The 20,941-nt window shown below is 30.4% G+C and overlaps 1 protein-coding gene across 2 annotated transcripts; it reads right to left on the reverse strand.

The window, feature by feature from the left end:
- Positions 1-3,988: 3,988 nt before the first annotated feature.
- Positions 3,989-8,569, reverse strand: NINJA (Putative interactor of JAZ). 2 transcript variants are annotated; one of them, XM_039034471.2, is made up of 3 exons: positions 8,346-8,569; positions 4,972-6,144; positions 3,989-4,782 (listed from the first exon to the last, which is right to left on the reverse strand). In XM_039034471.2, the coding sequence occupies exons 2-3, from the start codon at positions 5,945-5,947 to the stop codon at positions 4,286-4,288; spliced, it is 1,473 nt and encodes a 490-aa protein (XP_038890399.1). In that variant the 5' UTR covers positions 5,948-6,144; positions 8,346-8,569; the 3' UTR covers positions 3,989-4,285. The 2 variants fall into 2 exon arrangements, with proteins under 2 accessions (XP_038890399.1, XP_038890400.1); XM_039034472.2 differs by having other exon boundaries at positions 7,886-8,449.
- Positions 8,570-20,941: the final 12,372 nt, after the last annotated feature.

Consider the following 20,941-nt stretch of genomic DNA (forward strand, 5'->3'; position numbering starts at 1 on the left):
CTATTTCTAAATCACTAGATATCGAAATGAGACGGAGCGCACATGACTCTAAAATCTATGCCATCATTGGATACAATCGAGTGACAATTCCAAAATGAAAAATTAAGGTTGAATTTCAAAATGACAATTCCATATTCTTTTTTTCTCTTTTATTATTTTTTTTGAATTATTTTTTGGATAAAATGTTAATGGTCATGCAATTTTTACGATTTATGTTGTGTAGGTGCATTATAAATATTTTGTTGGAATTACGAATTAGTTGATGTAGTTTGTTTGTTTTTTAGATGCACACTTTTGTGTTTTTTTTATTAGCAATTTTCATTTGATTATATTTTTTAGGAATAATTTTCATTTTCATTTGATTCTTTGTAGAAAGGCGAATAATCAATATATTTGGATAGGATTTTCTAGCATTCTCAAGGTATTACAACAACAAGATATCTATATTGATTTGTTAAGGTTCATATTTGCCTTTTTTAATATAAATATATTATATATATAAAAGGGGCAAGAAGTAGATAAATTTTATGTCTATTTTACCCTTTTGTTTTTAGTAAATTACTATGTAGGAGTGAGCATGACAGACTGAAAAATCGAGCCGACCAACCGAATCAACGTCGGAGGCTTAAAGAAAGATAGGGGTCAGTCGGTATCGGTTTGAGAAAATTCCAGTTTGAAAAATTTCAAAAAAGAAAAATTAAAGAACAAAGTTGGTTGATGCTCACCGTTGTTATTATGTTACCCTTTTGTCGACGGAATGAGTCTTTTCAAATGTAGGTGTCCATTCAAAAGATAATATATGTGACATTTCCAATTCTTAATTCACAAAATATATTTATATATTTAAAAATTAAAGTTTTATGTAGAATCAGTCTAGCTGGTGTTCGCGAGATGCAACTCTTTAAATGTATGTGTTTGATGAGCACCAATCGATGAAATGATGTCAATGGAATGTGACTATTCAGAGGATGGTGGATACATGTCGAACATATGTTTTTTTTTTAGATGCAAAGAAAAATAAATTAAAACGTTTTAATTATGTTTTTAATTAAAAAAATATTTCATATAGCAAAAATTTAGAAAAGAAAAAGTACAAGATATTGTAAAGAGACAAGTCTATAAATAAATTTGTATATTAAAGAAGTTCAAATACTTAAATCATACACATGTATAGAAGTCAGTTAAGAATCTTAATTTTCTACTCAAGAAAGTTGAGATTACTGAATTATAAAATAAATTATTACTTTTCAGATTAAAATGTTTACATGTATTGTATTGGTTTTTTAAAATTAAAACATAATCTTAATTTTTAAAATTATACTGTATTAAATTTTTTCATAAATTTTGGGGAGATCAAATCGACAAAATGATATCCAAACAAAAACTGAACATCTTTTAACTAATTTAAATTAAAAATACAAATTTCATAGGCTATAGTATAAAATATATGTCTTACTATTTAATTCTTAATTTTTCATAAAATCCTCTTTTATCATTCTCTTCAAGTAGCTCCTAACAATATATATATATATATATATTTGGCACTATATAGTATAGAATAATTTGTTTATGAAAATATGAAGAAAAATAAAAACTGTTAAATTTTTTCATAAGTTTTGGAGAGATTAAACTAAACTTCAAATAATGTTTGGTTATGACAAAATGATCTTTAAACAAAAACTAAACATTTTTTAACTACTTTAAATTAAAACTACAAATTTTACGGGCTATAGCACAAAATATTTGTCTTACTATTTAATTCTTAATTTTTCATAAAATCCTCTTTTTTCGTTTTCTTCAAGTATTTACGAACAATTATGTGGCATTGTCCAATATAGAATAATTTGTTTATGAAAAAAAAATGAAAAAAATGAAAATATGAAGGAAATAGAAATGGTTACATTTTCTAACTCTTAAAAGTTTATGGTAATTTAAAAAATGATAATTTATTCAAAATCATTATGTTTTAAAATTTCATAATGAAGACTATAAGATTCTACACGCATACGCACGTGTTTCTTGACTAGTATATATTATATTAAAAGAGGATATAAGTAGGAGAATTTTCACATTCCTGTTTTGCCCTTGATTTTTAATCATATTCCAACTTATCGAGCACCTCTTTGTATAAAGAGATCATTAATATTTTTCTTATACTCACTTCACCATTTGAGCAAAAAGGTAACCACCACCCTTACTTCAATTCACCACTTTGCAAAATATTTTATATTTATTTTTTAAAAAATTTTAATTTTCTTTTATTTTGATTTTATGGTCATTTGTGAATACTTTGTTTTTCATCTTTTTTTTTTCTTTTGTATTGTTATTTGTTTCGTAGTTTTTTTTTCTTGTGTGTGTTATTGTATGTGTTTTCTTCCTATTTTTTTTTCTCAACATCCCTGAAAAAAGCATTATTAAGCAAAAAAAAATAAAAAAAATACAAGTCATTCTCGATATAATTCAATTTTTTCTTAATTCACATTAGAGGTTTATTTTTAGAATTTAATTTAAATTATGAGTTTTATTTTGATGGAAAAGATGATGAAATCTGAGAGATGAGATTAACTTGAAAAATTTAGGAAAGAGAAAAATATGAAAGAGAAGTACTTGAGAATATTATGAATATTTTTTTTTTTCTAAAATAAAAGAATGTACTTTCTATTTTGATCGATATTGTTTGATGTCTACAGGTATGTGTAGCAAGTTTGTGAGTAATGGAATTGCAATTGTGATTAACAAAGGAAAAATCTTGAGTTGTCCCTCTATGATGTAAATCATGCAAAGAGTCTACAAAATACTAAATCTCATTACTATTACGTGATGATCTATTCAAAAGTAATTAAAATTGTTACATTATCTAAATTTTAAATTGTTGTAGTAATTAAAATTAAAAAAAAACATATATTGTTTATTATTACATGCTAAAAGACTAATATATTTTAAAGTTTTTTTTTATTAAAATGACAATATTTTACGTGCATTGCACGTGTGCCTTTACTAGTATATAAAAATATGTATACCTTTTTCTTTAAAAATACAATAGGTTTAAATACTAGTTTGGATCTTATACTTTTAGTTTTAGTTATTTTGTTTTCTAAATTTTTAAAATCTTTATTTTGGTCATTTACTTTCAACTTGTTTCATCTAAGCTCTTGAACTTTCAAAAATAAAACAAAAATTAAAATGAAGGGTCCAATGGTCAAACTTTAAAAGTATGAAAATCAAAATGGATCAAAATTGAATATAAATGGACCAAAATGAACATTTAAGAAATGCAAAGATCAAATATTTGAAAGTGTGTGAATCAAAATGACATTTTGAAATTACATGGATCAAAATAAACCAAAATCAAAATTACATGGACCAAAATTACATTTTGAAAATTAAAAGTTATAAAATAATGAAAATGCTCTATCTTGTATTTACTATATAGATTGATGGAGAGGGGAAAAAAATCGGAAATATGTGAATTTCAGAAGAAGGAAAAAAAAAACTAAAATTTTTATATCTTATGAACACCATTGAGAGAGATTTAAGAAAGAACAGAAAATTGATTGCATGTGAAAATTGTATGTTTTCAGAGTCGGAAGGACAAAATGTAAAAGGAAAAGAATTAGATAGTTTAAGATTAAATGTAAGAGATGGACTGCACAAAGTGGCAAAATCGCAATAAATAAATAAATATATATATCTATCTAATATAATTAATTAATGGAAAAGAAGTAGGAGCCAGTTTCTTTTTAGACAACAAACTCAATTGAAACGTCCCCACAGTCCATGAACCCAAAAACTGTTAGAAAACTAATCTGAGAAATAAATTCCTGCTCTTATTTTCAACTGTATATAACACCAACTTTCAGATTATTTGTTAGAACGAGAAATTTTTTTAATCCATGGTAAATTATTCATAACGAAAACCAAAAACAGTTCTTTGAACATATTTTGCTTGAACTCTCGATCTAAATCGACAGTAAAAAGATTGTTAGCATTGTGAAAATTAACTCAATGCGACTATTTAACGATGAGAATTATAATACATAATCAAATTATAAATACATAGAAAAATACTTGAACACCATCAGCTTACCTTATCGTACGAGTAAATAAATTACAAACGGTGCCTGCAAAACCATGTCTACCAGCCACTTCTCTCTTTTCTTTCCCTTCTGCGACTCCAATATTTTCATTCTAAGCAAACAATCCTTAGAATTTAAGGATTAGATGTACAACTTATATAACAGATCTTGTTCAAGTGAAGTCGTAAATAATGTGGATGTTTATCAAATCAGCTTTGTGCCGAGGCAGCAGGATTTTTGTTTGGAATCGTTGCGGGACCATTGTCATTCTGTGCGCTAAAATTCTCGTTGCTGGCATGTCGAATGAACTCTTCAGGAGACAAGTGAGTACCATGGCAAGCACAAACAATCTTAATCTGGTTTGCATTATATCTATATGTTACACCAGAGATTGTCTTACCTGCAGGGCCCGGAGCAGTGGTGGAAACCCATGGAAGGTTTGGGTATGAACCACATCCTCCAAATTCAATGTCTGCAGCAATGCCTGGCTTTATAGCTGGAAAATCAAGGGAGACACCGGCTGCTTTCGACCGTTCCAATATGTCTTTTGCATTCATGTTGGGGCTGCTTCCTTTTGCCTGCTCTGCTCGAGAAGAGGAACCCTCTTCCACGACGGGCTGTTTGCTATCACCTTTGGTATGTTCGGTCACCCTCCCACCATACAACAAACCGTCGGATGAAAAATGTCCAATTACTCGCGCAGGAGCTATGCATACAAATACAGACGGCACAAGTATAAGTAATCATCTTAGCAAACAATTTACAGGAAGAAGCATCGTCAATTGGAATTTTGGTCGATAAACCATAAGAGCAGAACCTAAAATATATTTATAATAACTTATTCGTAATATCGGTTGAAATAATAACATGCAATGGTCTGAAATCATGTCTATACCTGAGCTAGTTGATGCACCACCGCCACCATGGGGATGATGGACCATTTGAGGATGAGAAACCAACCCCCATGACTTATCTTTGTCCATTGCTGAAATCTGAAGCGGTGAAATGCCAGCCATAAGAGGCAAGTTTCGAGGGTTTACATGTTCAGCCCCTGATCGGTCACCATTGACAGTAGGTCGCACGTGCTGCATACCAATTTGCAAATGACCAGATGTACTGGGTGCACCAAGAGTGTTGGTATCCTTGACTGATAAAGGGAAAGGCGCATTATGCATATTCATGGCTTGCACAGAGTTCGAAACTCCTACTGATGAACTGTTAAACCTTTTCTGCCTACTTAAATCTACAGCACCTGAATCAGAAAATCCACAGAGATCCTTTGAACCCTTAGGCAGAGTAGTCTCTCCTACACATTGTTTGGAGCTATCATCATGTTTCGATGATAGCCTTGATGTTGAATCTTCAGCTCTAGACTCTACTACATCTCCTTTTTCAGCAGTTGAACCATCTTCGGTAGAGGAAATGTATGATGCCCTTCCTTTTTCATGTAAATCAACATGATGAGATTCTTTTTCCTGCTTCTTTTGACTGTTCATTTCCATGAACAACAACTTCCGCTTATTGCCGATTTCTGGCAGATTTTCATCCTCAGCTTCTACATAATTACTTTCAATCCAGGTTCCTTTCCTCTTCAAATCGATAGAAGAGTCTCCATCTACACCGACCTTGGACAGGTCATTGAAAAAATTATCTTTAGATGGAATTGAATTACTCTGGAAAGATCCAGTGTCTGATTCTTGCCTCTGATTATCTCCATGAAGAAAATTCTTGAAATCATCAACCAATTTATTGCCTCTATCGCTTTCCTCAGGGTTTGCACCTGAGGAGCTAGTAATTTTACCTTTAGACTTGACAGAACCTCCACCCAGGGATAGACCCAAGCTAAGCTCAAGCCCATCCTCATTCTCCATTTTTTGAACTATAAGTTCATTGACATCGGTAAGACATACACTCTCAGTCCTGGTTTCTGTACAAATATTGCCCTCTAGACGCTAATAGATCTATAATCCTCAGAGAATTCAATCTTATCACGGATAGACGGAAAAATATCAAATGGAATAAATCTCCCATGCGACATCTAGTGCAGTTAATGACCGTATGCAATTACCTGCAGTATATAGGAACAACATATAAATTCATCAATTCAAGTCTACCCCAGTAATAAAACGTGAATAGAAAGTCGACCCAAAAGAAGAACAGAAAACAATTGTAAATGAAGTACTTCCAACTAACAGACTACAAACGTGCGACTACTTAATTATAAAATTACTGTATATCATTCAAACAATTTGCAATTGTATCTCATATGATACCAGTAAGTCAGAACACAAAGTTAAATTATCATAATTGATAATATTAGAGTGAGTTTTAAGATGAACTCTGCAAGAACCCTTCTATGTGTTTTTAGAATTTTGAATAACAATTTTGTCTTCATTATAAACTCCATTCTAACAGTTAAATCAAACTTACATATCACAACAAACATTGCATGATCTTCGTCATGCAATCCAAAACCAAGGTCTATCACTCTAGAAAATCACATCTTTCATAGGTAACATTGACATAGTTCCCCACAATATATTATGCACCCCCTAAATACCAATAACAGAAACACCAAGAAATCTGCTGCAAATGCAATTAGCAACGACAATGCTCGTTTCTATATTGGATAGAGAAGCCAACCATACATTAAAATTGAAAAAGAACAATAATCGAGAGAGAAAAGGTGCCTTCAGTTCAATGTCCAGAAAGATCACCAAGCCAAATACAGAGGACACTTAGAATACCTTCATCCTAGTTCTGGTTTATGTTAAAACCTGCTAGTCCGAGATGCAGGGAAGAAAAAACCAATAGAACTTCCAAAACAGATGTTTCATCACAAAGATTCCAATCTAAGAAGCACGGATACAGATACGCGACATGGATACGACATGACACTGATATGGCAACATGCGACACAAGATTTTTTAAGAATTTAGGACACGAACACGACAAGGACACATTTATTAAAACATGCATTTTTTGAACTAGATAGCATTTTTAAATAGGAAGGAAATTCAAAGTTAATGAGTCTATTCATTTCTATGCTTAAAAAATTAGTTTGATGTATTTCGCTCTCAAATTTTATTATTTTTATCATATATGTGTTGACTTAGTACATGTAAGAAATATTTGATGTATGTTTATCAAATGTTGGTCCTATTTTGATTTTGTACAACTAATGTCTAATACATCTCCTGCACTAACGAGTGTCTGATACGTGTCCAACAAGTGTCGAAGTGTTGACTTAGTATATTTAAGAAGTATTTGATGCATGTCTACCAAATATTAGTCCTATTTTGACTTTGTACAACTAGTGTCTAACACATTTATTGCACTAACGAGTGTCAGATACGTGTCCAACAAGTGTCGAAATGTCCAAGTGTCCACCATGTGTCGAACACGGACACACTAGCTAAACTAAAGTGTCTGTGCTTTTAGGTTCCAATATCCCCAATGGCATCCTTGTGGTAAGAGTTGTGATGTTTGAAGATATGCTTCAAAATGTGAGCTCAAGCCCCATATAAAACTTAATAATTTAGGAGCTGTGTAGTAACCATTTGGTTTTTTGTTCTTGGTTTTTAAAAACTAAGTCTATAAACACTACTTCTACCCACAACTTTCTACATTTTGTTATCTACATTCTACTAATGTTTTAAAAAACTAAGCCAAATATTGAAAATTAAAAAAAGAGTAAATTTCAAAAACTTGTTTTAAGTTTTTCTTTAACAAAGATGAAATCCATAAATTAAAATTTGAGATGAAACGAGCATAAATATCAAAAAGAAAAAGAAAAACTAAATTGATACCTTATTGTGTATCAAACCAGACCACTTGGTCGGCAAAGTCTCCTCAAAAAATTGGTGTGGGGTATGTCACGAGTATAATGCAAGGATTGTCCCAGCTATCTTTAATAAATCCAAAGATTTCAACATCTATATAACATCAATCTGATGAAGTTCCTTTTTATAATAACATCTCTTAATTTCCCCTAACACCGATATGCAAAGACGACTCAAAATTTTCACAAAATACATCAAAATTCAGTATCACAGGGGAGGAAATCTAGACGGATAAAAAACTTAAGAACCCAAAGCAACAACAAAAAGAGAAAACAGAATTCAACTTTAAAATCTTAACATATTCCGAAAGTACTCGAAATCCTTGAAGATAATAAATGAAAATCTACAGGCCAAGCCAGAGGCAACTACCGCAAGAGTTCAAGCTATAAGCAAACACATGAGAGAAAAAAATAGACCATAGGAAAACCTTAAATGGAAACCCTAAGGCTTCAGCCATGGCGACTTGAACAGAGAGAAGCAGCCGTGGAAATTTCGGCAATCTGCAACTGCGAGAAATGTTTCATCCCTTTTTTTCCTCTCTTTTTTCAGGGTTTTTTTTTTCCTTTCTCTTTTTTTCGCTCGGTCCCCTTCTTTTCAGCACGTGACCATTGTTTGTCCCGTCTTTGCTTTTCTTCGGATTTATTCTTTTCTAATCTTTCTCCTTTAATAAAATTATTATATATATCAGTATATAAATAAAAAAAAAAAAAGGTACTTTCGGAGTTTTCTATTGTTTAATTTATTTTTTAAAAGAAAATATATTTTAAGGTTTGTATCAATTTAAATCTTAAACGTTTGTATGTTATCACTTTACACTCTTTGTTATGTTCTATTTGGAAAAATCTCGCTTGAAACTTATAACTATATCAATTAAACCCCTAAACTTTCACAAACAGATTATAGTCTTGGGCAAATTTTTCTTTGAAAATTATCAATGCATTTACTTTAATCGTCTATCTTGTGAAATCGATATTTGAAAAAGTCTACACACGTTTGAGAACTAATGCATGAATGATTTTCAAAGGTAATCGTAATGAAGAGTCTAAATTGATTGGTTTATGAAAATTTAGAAGTTTAATTGACTTAAATTGTAAGTTTCACATGATCATTGATCGACTAAAATTTTGAGATAGGTGTAAATCGACACACTTGTGAAAGTTCAGGATTTAAATTGATACGAACCTCCAAATTTAGGTATGTAAATTGATATTTGCTATATAAATAGGAGAAATATATAATTTAATCCTCATGGTATATATCTAAAATTTATTCTTCAACAAAATCTTCCTAAATAATCTTTATGATTTGAATATTTAGGAGTGATTTATCAAACCATGTGAACTATTTATAAAGTTTTATCAAATCCCATGAACTAAATTCTAACTTTTGAAACTATAGTGACCAAATTATAACTTTCTTCTATATTTATAATTTAACCATTTTTAATAGTTAAAAATTATTAAATTAAGAATTTAATTTATTCATAATCTAAAGACTATGCTTGTAGTTTCATAATTGAAAAATATGAAACATTTTAATAAAACCCTATATTATGAGATATAGCATGTAGTTTAATTTTATATTAAAATAATTAAAAATGTTTACATTGATAATTTATATTAAAATAATTGAAAATGATTATATTAATTACTGAAATTTATTAAGTCTAAGTAATATATTTATATTTATTAATTAATTAAGCTATATTTTTATTGTTCAATCTTCTAAAAATAAAAATCTCACACTTTTGTAAGGTAACTTAGGTAACTTGGGTAACTTAGGTAACTTCAATATTAAAAAACGTGTAAACATTAAAAATAAATGAAGACAATGCAAATACTCATAAAAAAATAAAAAATGAAATTAATAACACAAAAAATGTCAAACAATCCGTGTAATATATCCATTGCATAAGTAACACACTAAAATTAATAACACCAAAAAATACAACTGACATAAAATATAGGGGAATACAAAAAAAAAGTAACACACCAACCTCAAACTAATTGAATATTCCGTATTAGTTTGGGCTGCATAACAAAACAATAAAAAGAAGTTATAAAATATCTAGAAATACTTATAACGTAGGAAGAGAACTAGTTCGAATAGAAAAGTATCTATATTACTTCTATAAAGTACGATATAGATGGAGTCCACGGGTTGCCGGATCAAAACATAATGAGGCACCCTACCACCCACCTGTTGGGGTTGATGCCCTAAAGTCTTGTGTCTTGTAGTTTGTAAACAGTTTATACGAACGTTTGTGTTGTATAATATATGATATCTACTTCACCTCTTGTATTTTGTTCAGTTGCTTGTTTTAGTTGCTTTACCACAAACCAATAAACATAAAATCCCTGATTATCTGTATGTGACTCAAGCATGTATGTGGTGACATACAAGTGGATCATGTCTTGGGTGATAACTAAAATGATCTGTAGTATATGGATATAGGAGGGAAACCCCATCCTAGTAAAGCTATGGATGCGGCCCGCTTAATGGTCACAAGTGTTGTGACTTGTCACAAATTATGATCCTGATCATTCGTGTTGGGGATATGCGAGCGGAGGCGTCTTATACGAAGAGTTTGTATAAAACTTGACCACAAAGTGTTAATGTCTCGTTATATAACACCGTTCATGACAGAGACCCCACTTCACTTGGATGACCATAGGTAACATGATCTCAATCCTGAGTGAGTGAGAACTCTTGCCATTGAGGGCGGTCCTTTGATTTGTATGGGTGCGAGTGGCCAGGTCGCCAATTCAAACCTACTATTTTGGGGATTCGTCTGATTTGGGAGTTGGGAACTTAGCTACACAAGATGGAGTTCACTCATTCCCCGAGCCAGGGGTAAGTAGATAAATAGCTTCCTTAAGGGCTGGTTCCGGGCCTTGAACGATGTGGCGCCACACACCTTCTCTTGGCCCGAGAGGTGTTCACACATAGTTGGACTATGTTGTATTGTTCATTAGAGGAATCAGTGGTACTTAAGGAGTAGGATGTAACTATAGGGACAAAACGGTAATTTGGCTCAGTTGTACTTATGAGCATCTGTGAAAGGTCATCGTACTCATAATTGGTTATATCCGATGGACATAGAAATATATTTGTGGTAAGAAGAGTTCAGCTGTTGGCCTTTAGTGGAATGTCTGACAGTTAACGGATGGTGGATCTCGTGGCTAAAGAGTTTAGTCAGCTATTCACGGATCGTTAGAGCTTCGAGCCACAGTTCCATTAGGTCCCCTGGGTAGCTTGGATTAAGTCGAGAATTCGTATTTGGGTTAATTTGAAATATTCAAATTGACAAGAGGAAGTTCGATTATATATGATATAATTGGATTGGTTAATTATATATGATATAATTGGCTAAATGTATAGATATAGATATGATTTATATGAAGTAGAGGAGAAAATACTATAGTAGATATGCGATATCAAACTATAAGTTAAAAATATAATATGATTATATTTATTAATATTTTAGTTGGTTAATTATATAATAATTAACTCAAAAATCAAGTTCGTACGTGGGTTAGTGGGAATGTGTCGGTTATTGTAATCGATGAATTAAAATGAAAATGGTTTTCATTTTGAATCGCTCGTCCAAAAGAAAAAAGAGAGGAGCGCACTGATGAATCGTAAAAAATGACCGCTTAAGTATTTCGAGAGCCTATATGATAGTTGCTTTGCGCCTAGACAATCGTCCACCTCGCGCCTAAATGATCGCACACTAAGTTCTAAACAATCAGATAGCTTCCCTAAACGATCGTATAGTATGTCGTGTTAGCTAAACGATCGTATACCTTTTCCTAAATGATCATTCAGTAAAATCTACACAATCGTGTAGCTTCTCCTAAACAATAAGAATTTTGCTATACGATAGCGCATTCCCTCCCACTTACTTATCGCCTACATGATCCGTGCTTCCTCCTTCCTCTACCAAATTCACCAAAGACCACGCTTTGGGTTTTCACTCTGATAATACCCGGGGCTATTTTCTAGTGGTGTCGTCCTCGTTGCATTCGTGATCTTACGATTGTGCGTGCTGCTGCAGTCAACGCTTCTGTTGGGTGTTGGTAGATCGCGTGGAAGTTTCGCTGCATTGAGTCCTAAAGTTTGAAAAACGTCTTCAACTGGTATGGAAACTCTCTCCCTCCGTTTATTTCTGTTCAAATCATGCCTTTAATTGATTGTTCGTTTGCATAATTGTACGTTTGAATGTATATTGTTGTATTTCGGTCATTGTGAAATTGGAGCGATCCGAACGCGCTCATGAAACTCTTCGATAAGAGATCCTTCACCACCAAACAACCAAAAGTTAGAAACTTAATAATATGAAAATAACATAACCAAACATTAGAAAGTAGAGAAGGAGAAACCGAAGTTAAACAACTCATCGGATTGGCAAAATAATTATTGAACAGTGGAGGTTCTCAGCAAATAAAGAAAGACCAATGTTGTTATATAGGAAAAGTGAAGGGAGAGAGGTGGTTGTTAAACATTAATAACAGCCCAACAAATGTTTTAAAAAAAAAGTATAACTAGTCTCAGAATATTAAGTTTACATCATGAATGAACTTAAATCCAATTAATAAATTGGTTGAGTCATTAATAAAGTGATTGAATAGATAGTGGAAATACGCAAGTGGAATAAAATCAATAGACAATTAGAAGAGTCATTAATAAAACCAGCAAACAATCAGAACAGTTTTTACTAAAGTTGGTAGACGATTTAATAAATGAGGTAACTAATAATGCATAATATTGAAAATGTGCAAATATACGTGAGTATGATAAAGTATGATCGAGTATCAACGGCTATGATCAACCATGATCAAGTATGGAGGATTGAATATGATCGAGTATGTTCAAGCATGATTGAGTATGATCGAGTATGAACGATTGAGCATAATCGAGTATGTTCAAACATGATCGAGTATATTCAAACATGATCGAATATGATCGAGTATAATCGAGTATGATTAAGTATGGTTGAGATAAATGGTGACATACGATACATGAAAGGAAGATGCTGGTGAGATACGAAACACGTTCTGAAAATTGGCCTACAAACAATTAAAATCGGTGAGATAGGATAATGAACCTCCAAACATGAGATAATATACCAACCTATGATATATCATCTTATGTTGGACCTTCAAACAATTCCTATATAATATAAAATGATCATTGTACATGGCAATTTTTTACGTGTTTTTGTGGATATTTCTTCTTCTAGCTTGAAAGAAGCGATTGTTAAGGTCGGCGTCTTGATTGCACCGTTGGATTTCCACTACTGTTGTTGAGGATGATTTTGTTCTTGACTTTTGAGTTTCTTTACATGGCAATTAAGAAGGCAAAAAAAAGAGAGGGAAAGAAAAAACATAAACCATCAATCGATCATTATAAATGTGAAAATTTTACACAACAATTGGTCTAAAAAATCAATATAACTGCAATTAAATAAATATATAGTAAGGTTTTGTTTTTGTTATTTTTTTTAAACAGAGAGATCTATTAGGAATATTTCTTTTAATGTTAATACTTCGATAATTATGGACATAAGTATAGCAAAATAGTTTGAAGGTTTTTATTGGTAATCATTCAAATTTCGTTTGATAAGAATTTGTTTTTTTTTTAATTTTTTTTTTTAAATTAAGTCTATTTCGTATTTTTTTTTTTATAATAATTTGTATACTTTTAAGTATAATGATTGAATTCTTAGTCAAATTCCAAAAACAATTTTTTTAAAAGTTACTCTTTTTTTAAAAAAAAAAATCAAATTTTAGTTTGGTTTTTTAAATCATTGGTAAAATATGGATAATAAGAAATAAATTTGGCGGTAAAAAAATAGTGTCTATAAGCTTAATTTTGAAAAACAAATACAAAAAACCAAATGGTTACTACATGGGGTCTTAGTTTTTTGTTTTTCATAGTTGAGTTGATTATTAGAGGTGGCTTTTTTAAATATAAAAAAATATTTAAAAATATTTACATTTTATAGCAAAAAGTTCCAAAAGTATAAAACACTATTTGAACTTCTTGCTATGAAGTGTAAATATTTTTATGATTTTTCTATTTATAAGAATTTCTCAATAGTGTTTACGTATTTCAACTTTTAAGATATTGGTTAAAAAAGATAGATATTAAACCAAGAAATTTAAAAGTGAAAGGTGTTTATAGGCTTAATTTTAAAAAACTAAAAGCAATATATGAAATAGTTACCAAATGAAGCCTAAGGTAACTTATCTCTTCAAAGTTCGAAAGTTTATGGCAACTTAGTTGGCAATTTAGGGCATGCTTAATAGATAACTTAGATTATGTTTTATATTTTCGAATTCATTGAGTTTAGCAAATATATGTCTAGTAGTCAGTCTAAATTCTGTTTCCGAATTCTGTGATCTGCAAATTTTGAAAAACAACATTTTTATATTTCAATCTAGCCAAATTTTGAATTCAAAATTTTAAAATGCAGAATTATATTAAAAATTATATAAAAAAAATAACAATAACAATTATACTATTCCATGTCATAAGCTCAATTATTTTTGTTAAATTTAAAATATGTAATATATTATATGGTATTACAAAACAATAATTATACAAAAATTTTAATATAAAACAAATTCATAAATTAATTAGTAATGATTTATATCCAACCTAGTATTTAACGAGTAACTAAATATATTTTCAATCATATTTTGAAAATTTATTTAAATTGAAATTTAATTTCTAAATTTGCTATCAAACACATACTTGAAAACATGAAATATAACTTTGTTTTCATTGACTCCATTGTTTTCAAACTTTTGTTTTTAGTTTGCCCAACAAATCCTTAAATCATCTTTTTGTGTTTTCAAATTCACTAGTTAGGTTGGCATACAATCTGGATTTTGCTTCTAAAAACTATTCTTGAACATGTGATCCAAATCATGCAAATTTTGGAAACAACTTTTTTTTTCTGTTTTCAATATATCTTACTTTTGAATTCTAAATTTTAAAATGCACAATTATATTAAATAAAGGTAAAAACTTTAGAAATATAATATGTCGGATTATAAACTCAATTTATTTTTTAAAAATTAAAAAATATATTATAAATTATATAATATTACAAAAATAATAATATACAAAAGATCTTAACATAAAACATCTTCATAAATTAACGAATAATAGTTTATAATCATTCTAATATTTAGTGGATAACTAAAACTAATTTTACGCTTTATAAATATAGTATCAAACACATTTAAGGTATGTTGGGAATACTTTTCAAGTGTTTAATTTAAAAAATAAGTAATTAAAAAAATCAAATATTTGATAAATACTCAAAATGGATTTTGAAAATTTTGAGTTTATAAGATAAGTTGGCTAGGATAAATACTTGAAACCAGCAACGACCAACTTCAACGGCTATTATATTAAGTTATTACTTTAGTGTATTATATAGTCATCATTTATAGTAATTTAACGTTAACAAAAAATACTTTTAGTATATAACAAACCAAACAAATTTATACACAAAAACATACTTTTGAGAAAAAGTTGTAAAACGCACGAGTATTTTTGTTTTAAATAGATATTATCAAGTTTAAATGAAAATGAATTTTTGAAAAACATTTGTTTTCTAAGTCAATTCTAACAAATCCTTAAAATAAATGTTTAAATCAGAATCTAATTCATGAATCTTCACTTAATTTAATTTGTCTTTCTTTAGATTTCTTACCAAATATGTTATAATATTCTTATTTGCAATATAGAAACAAAACCAACTAAAAAATTTACATTAAAAGCAATTTTGTTCTAATACAATTGAGATAAAGGAAATTCCATCATAGATCTTATAGTTTTTAATATATTCCTATGACAATTGAATTTGATTCGATTTGACAAATCATTGTATTTATTACAAAGATTTGAGACGTAAAGGATATTGTCATGTACAATAAAGTTGGTGGCGCATAATTAATATATCCCCTTGTTACCCTTTTTCCCCTCGTACTCACATCATATTTATTTTAAAGCCTAAAGTATGTGATTTTCATGTTGTGTTCATTTTAAATTTATTATATTTTTACTTTTCATCATTTATTAATGGATTGATAATTGGATTTGAATAGCTACTCTATCGTCAGTCGGATGACACCCTCCTGTTGTATCTGTTTGGAAGTTGGACATTGATGCTACTTGGAGTCTTGTTTTCAACTTGAGCGGTCTGTATTTGGTGCTTCAAGACCACTTGGGACATGTTTTTCTTGTTGACTTGAAGTTCGTCCCCCACTGCAAAGAGGTGAAGCTTTTGAAATGATGACATTTTGTTATGGGCTTGAGAGTATTTCCTCACTTCATATCACAAATATTTTTTGGTTGTTTTCGATCATCTAGAAGTAATTAAAGTCTCTTCCTTTATTGCTGAGACTAAGGGATGAGGTGGTGATCTAGAGTTATCTCTTTCTCTCATATTCGCCGTAGTCAAAATACACTGATGTACTTTGTTGTACATTAAACTTTAGAGGACTGATAGTCTTCAATTCTTTATATTCCTTAACCTGAGTAGTTTACACTGCTTATGTCCCGTCTTATAATCATGTAGTTTGTTTGGACTTTTGCCTTTTGAATTATTTTATTTTCGAAAAAAATATTATATTCTACTTTTCATCACTTATTAATTGGTCCATAACTGAATTTGAATAACTATGTAATTTCAAAATTGGTAAACAAATAAAATCTAATATATGTTGGATTCTATAACTATTATCCAATTGGAGAACCAATAATATATACGACTCTAGAATCCTTTTATCTTTCAGATAATTAAAAAGTACGAGTCAATTTGGTTGTACATTTTTTCTTATTTTAGTAATACTTAATTCCAATTTTTCTTACCATAACAATTGTGAGATGAAGAAAGATTGAACTTTCACTTTAGAGAGAATGCATATCAATTATTCTCAATTTCTATCTTTTAACTTTTTAAAAGGCTTTATTTGGTCTCCTATATGTTTTTCAATCAAGTCTTTATAATTACTCTATATTAAAAAGCATATATGTGAAGTTTTTTTTAAAAAAAAAACATAGAAAATAATAATCTTCATCATTATTTTAATTGTTTTTCTAATATAATAAGAATTGTGGATATGAATTACATACTTCATAGTCACTCGTGTATACTACATATTAGTTTAACTATGCTGGTTTGTTACCTTTTTTTTTTTTATTATTATTATTAATTAGTGGATTAATTTATTATAAAAACCAAACAAATATGAGCTGTCAATTAAATTCTATGTAGTTAATCATATAAAATGAGTAAATTATTTATTTAATGGGTAAGAATTATGTTTAATTGATCAAACTAAAATATAGACTAGCAGGTCTATAAATTTCAAAAAAATATATTAAAAGAACAGAACTCATAATTTTTGTAAAATATACTTTTACCCCTTTTACTGTATATCAATATTGAGATGGAATACAGTGTATCTTATAATTTAGACTAAAATTATAATTTTTTTTTGGTTAAAATATCATTTTGATTTTTATATTTTAAAGTTGGTTCAATTTTAGCGTTAGCTAATTTATTGTTAATTTTTAAAAACTTTTTATTATCTACAACGATTTTTCTATAGATTTTGAAAACATAATTACATATTTTATTTTAATGCATAAAAAATATTAATATTATTTGATTAAAAATTATTTTTTGATGGAATAAGTTTAAAATTTGTTGAAAATTGAGATTGAAATTGAACAAATTTCAAATTTGAGAACCAAAATAGTATTTAATTTAAATTTAATTTTATTTGGGAAGTTAGAGATACGCAAAGGAGTAGGATAAAAAGTGAGAAGTTGAGAGAGATAATGATAAATATCACCACTTTTCACTCTTTATTCCTTTTTGGACCTTTAATATTAATATTGTTGTTTTTAAAACTTATTAGAGAAATATTGTTGTTTTGAAACTTATTAGAGAAATATTGTTGTTTTGGGAGTTTGAGGCTAAAGGTCGAACGTTGAGAACTCGACGAACAAAGAAAAACTTGGAAACAATACATAGGCCGAAACTTCAACCCTTGGCAAGGAAATCTCGCAAATCTTGCTTAGGTTGTCGAAGGTTGAAGTTTCGACGCACATCCACCCTCGAGATTGCAGGTTTATTACTTTTCTTTTTCTCTCATAGAGGAAAGAAAGTAATGAGATGGTATATTATATATATCTGTGTACCCGAGCTGCTTCTAACAACCTATGCATTTTGTTATCATTTCGAATTAGACGGAAGCTCGTGGGATTGACGTGAGGGGGTGGGGATGGCTATATTTCTGGGAGCGAACTCCAGACGAATATGAAGTGCATGGATACAAGTTATGCCTTGGAATAAAAGACAATTCTGAATTAGCTTTGTCTACAAACAAAATTTTGTATATTAGGTTGTCGAAGGTTACACACATGTCGAAACTTCAAAGCGATTAAGGAGATAAGTGGGCTGAAGCAGATTAAGGAGAGAGCGAGATTCAAAGGGAGATATTAGGAGAGAGCGAGATGTTGAATGAGATTTTAAGAGAGAGCGAGATTCAAAGTGAGATTTTAGGAGAGAGCGAGATTCAAAGTGAGAATGTTGGAAAGAGCGAGATTTAGTTTATATTGACTAATCTGACTAACATTGAACTTGGTAAAATGAAATGGTTGAATAATTGAAAAATGAGATTATTCAGAAATACACATTGAATGCTAAGATTACGCATTGAGTTTCTGGTAGTAGATCCATAATAAAAAAAAGTGTTTGTGATTGTTCCAGAAGAAATGAAAGCTAGTAATCATTAATGGAAAAATAACAACAATAACAGAGAGAGCGAGAGCGAGATCTTAGGAGAGAGTGAGAGTAGAGAGCGAGATCTTAGGAGAGAGCGAGAGTAGAGAGCGAGATCCTAGGAGAGAGCGATACTGAGAGAGCGAAATCTTAGGAGAGAGCGAGAATGAGAGAGCAAGATCTTAGAAGAGAGCGAGATCTAATGAGAGAGCGAGACTAAGAGAGCGAGAGTCTTCACTTTATTTGAATTTTACATAAAAATATATAGGGAAAAAAAGAGGAAAAAAAAGCTAATAATCATTAGACTATAATTGAATATATTAGATTATTATACTATAATTGAATAATCATTAGACAATAAATTGAATATATTAGATTATTATACTATAATTGAATAATCATTAGACAACAAATTGAATATATCAGATTATTATACTATAATTGAATAATCATTAAACAACAAATTGAATATATTAGATTATCATACTATAATTGAATAATCACTAGACAATAAATTGAATAAATTTAATATATTAGATTATTATACTATAAATTGAATATATTAGATTATTATAATGTACAGTAGATTATTATAAAAAAATTGAATATACAATAAATTATAATAAAAAAATTGAATATACAATAAAATGAATATATAATAAAAAAAATTATTTGTTATTCAATCCCTAACTATCTGGAGCCCGTCTTAGTAACGAAGGACACTTCCTTCGATTATGTCCTGACTGGTTACAAAATCCACATCGTTGTCGAGTGGCTGGTTATGTCCAATCCATCTCGTTGTGATAACGTGAATTTTTCGGTCTACCAGGTCTTCTCAACAACGATGGATTAGGATGTAAGACGGGTATATTAGGGTGTGTGATCCAGTAATTTTCATGCGATACAGGTTGAAATTGAGGAGAGTAACATTCAGCATACGTTGACAATTTGTAGTAGTCCTCAATAAAATCTTCGTAGTTCATGTTAAAATGTGAGCAAACGGCCATAAAATACGAGCATGGAATATCGAATGCTTGCCACTTGTTACATGAACAGTACCGCTTGGTATGATGGCTTGTTCGAGATCACTAAGTATAAAATACCTAAGAGAAATTGTAACACACGAAAATGTATGTTTAATTTCAGATCGACATGCTGGTATAATTGCAGCAGTGAACAACCCAGTAAATAGTTGGACAAGACCGAAATGTCACCATCGTTTCTGCTTATGACATATCGTTAGAAACTTCAATAAAAAGTATAAATTTAATTCATTGAAAAATTATGTTTATCGTGCCGGGTGTCAGTTTCAAATTCAAAAGTTCAACAAAGCAATTGAAGATATCAAAAGAATAAATCGGAGCTGTCAAGTTTTTTTTGACAGCATTAGTTTAGAGCAATGGACTCAAGCACATGATGAAGGATTCAGATATGGGTGGATGACAACAAATCTATCAGAGTGCATAAATGGAGTCCTCAAAGGAGCTCGAATGTTGCCTATAAATGCTCTTGCTCAGATAACATTCTTCAAATGCGTGAACTATTTTGAGAAAAGAAGAGCAGAAATAAAGGATGCATTGGAGCGTCAAGATAAACCCAGGACCTGTTGATCTCGATGTTTTGTACGACCAGTCCATTCATCGATCATATGTTGTATGGCGAGATCGTACTACTGGAGAAATATCTTGCAGATGTCGAGAGGCAGGTTATTCAGTTGGACTGGCATCTGATCACAGCCTTGGTCGAGAGATGGAGGCCTGAAACACATACATTCCATATGTTTGTTAGAGAGTACACTATCACTCTACAAGACATAGAAGTGTCGTTGGGGTTACCTGTTGACGGTGAGCCGGTCACCGGAGTGATGTACGATGACTGGTTAGAAGTTTGTCAACTGTACCTCGGTGCGACCCCACCTGCCGACAAGATTAAAGGATCGAGGTTAAGTTTAATATGGTTAGGAACACAATTTCGTGAGCTTACAGATGATGCAGACGAGAAAACCATCATAAGATATGCACGAGCATATATACTACAATGATGGGTGGAAGTCTATTTTCAAATAAATCAAGTCATTTTGTTCACTTGATGTTCTTGCCACTATTAGCTAACCTCCATGACGCGGGACGGTATTTGTGGGGTGGAGCATGCTTGGCATGGTTGTATAGACAACTATGCAAAGCAACAAGACCTGAGATTCGAGAGATAGTTGG

Source organism: Benincasa hispida, chromosome 6 (genome assembly GCF_027475165.1).
Source record: "Benincasa hispida cultivar pf3 chromosome 6, pf3_genome.v1.1, whole genome shotgun sequence".
Classification (NCBI taxonomy): Eukaryota; Viridiplantae; Streptophyta; class Magnoliopsida; order Cucurbitales; family Cucurbitaceae; genus Benincasa; species Benincasa hispida.

Bases quoted from the DNA above. Each gene is read 5' to 3' on its own strand.
- NINJA (XM_039034471.2), bottom strand. From the start codon at position 5,947: ATGGAGAATGAGGATGGGCTTGAGCTTAGCTTGGGTCTATCCCTGGGT. The intron at 4,783-4,971 runs GTATAGACATGA...TTGTATGCATAG, and splicing joins TGGTGCATCAACTAGCTCAG to CTCCTGCGCGAGTAATTGGA.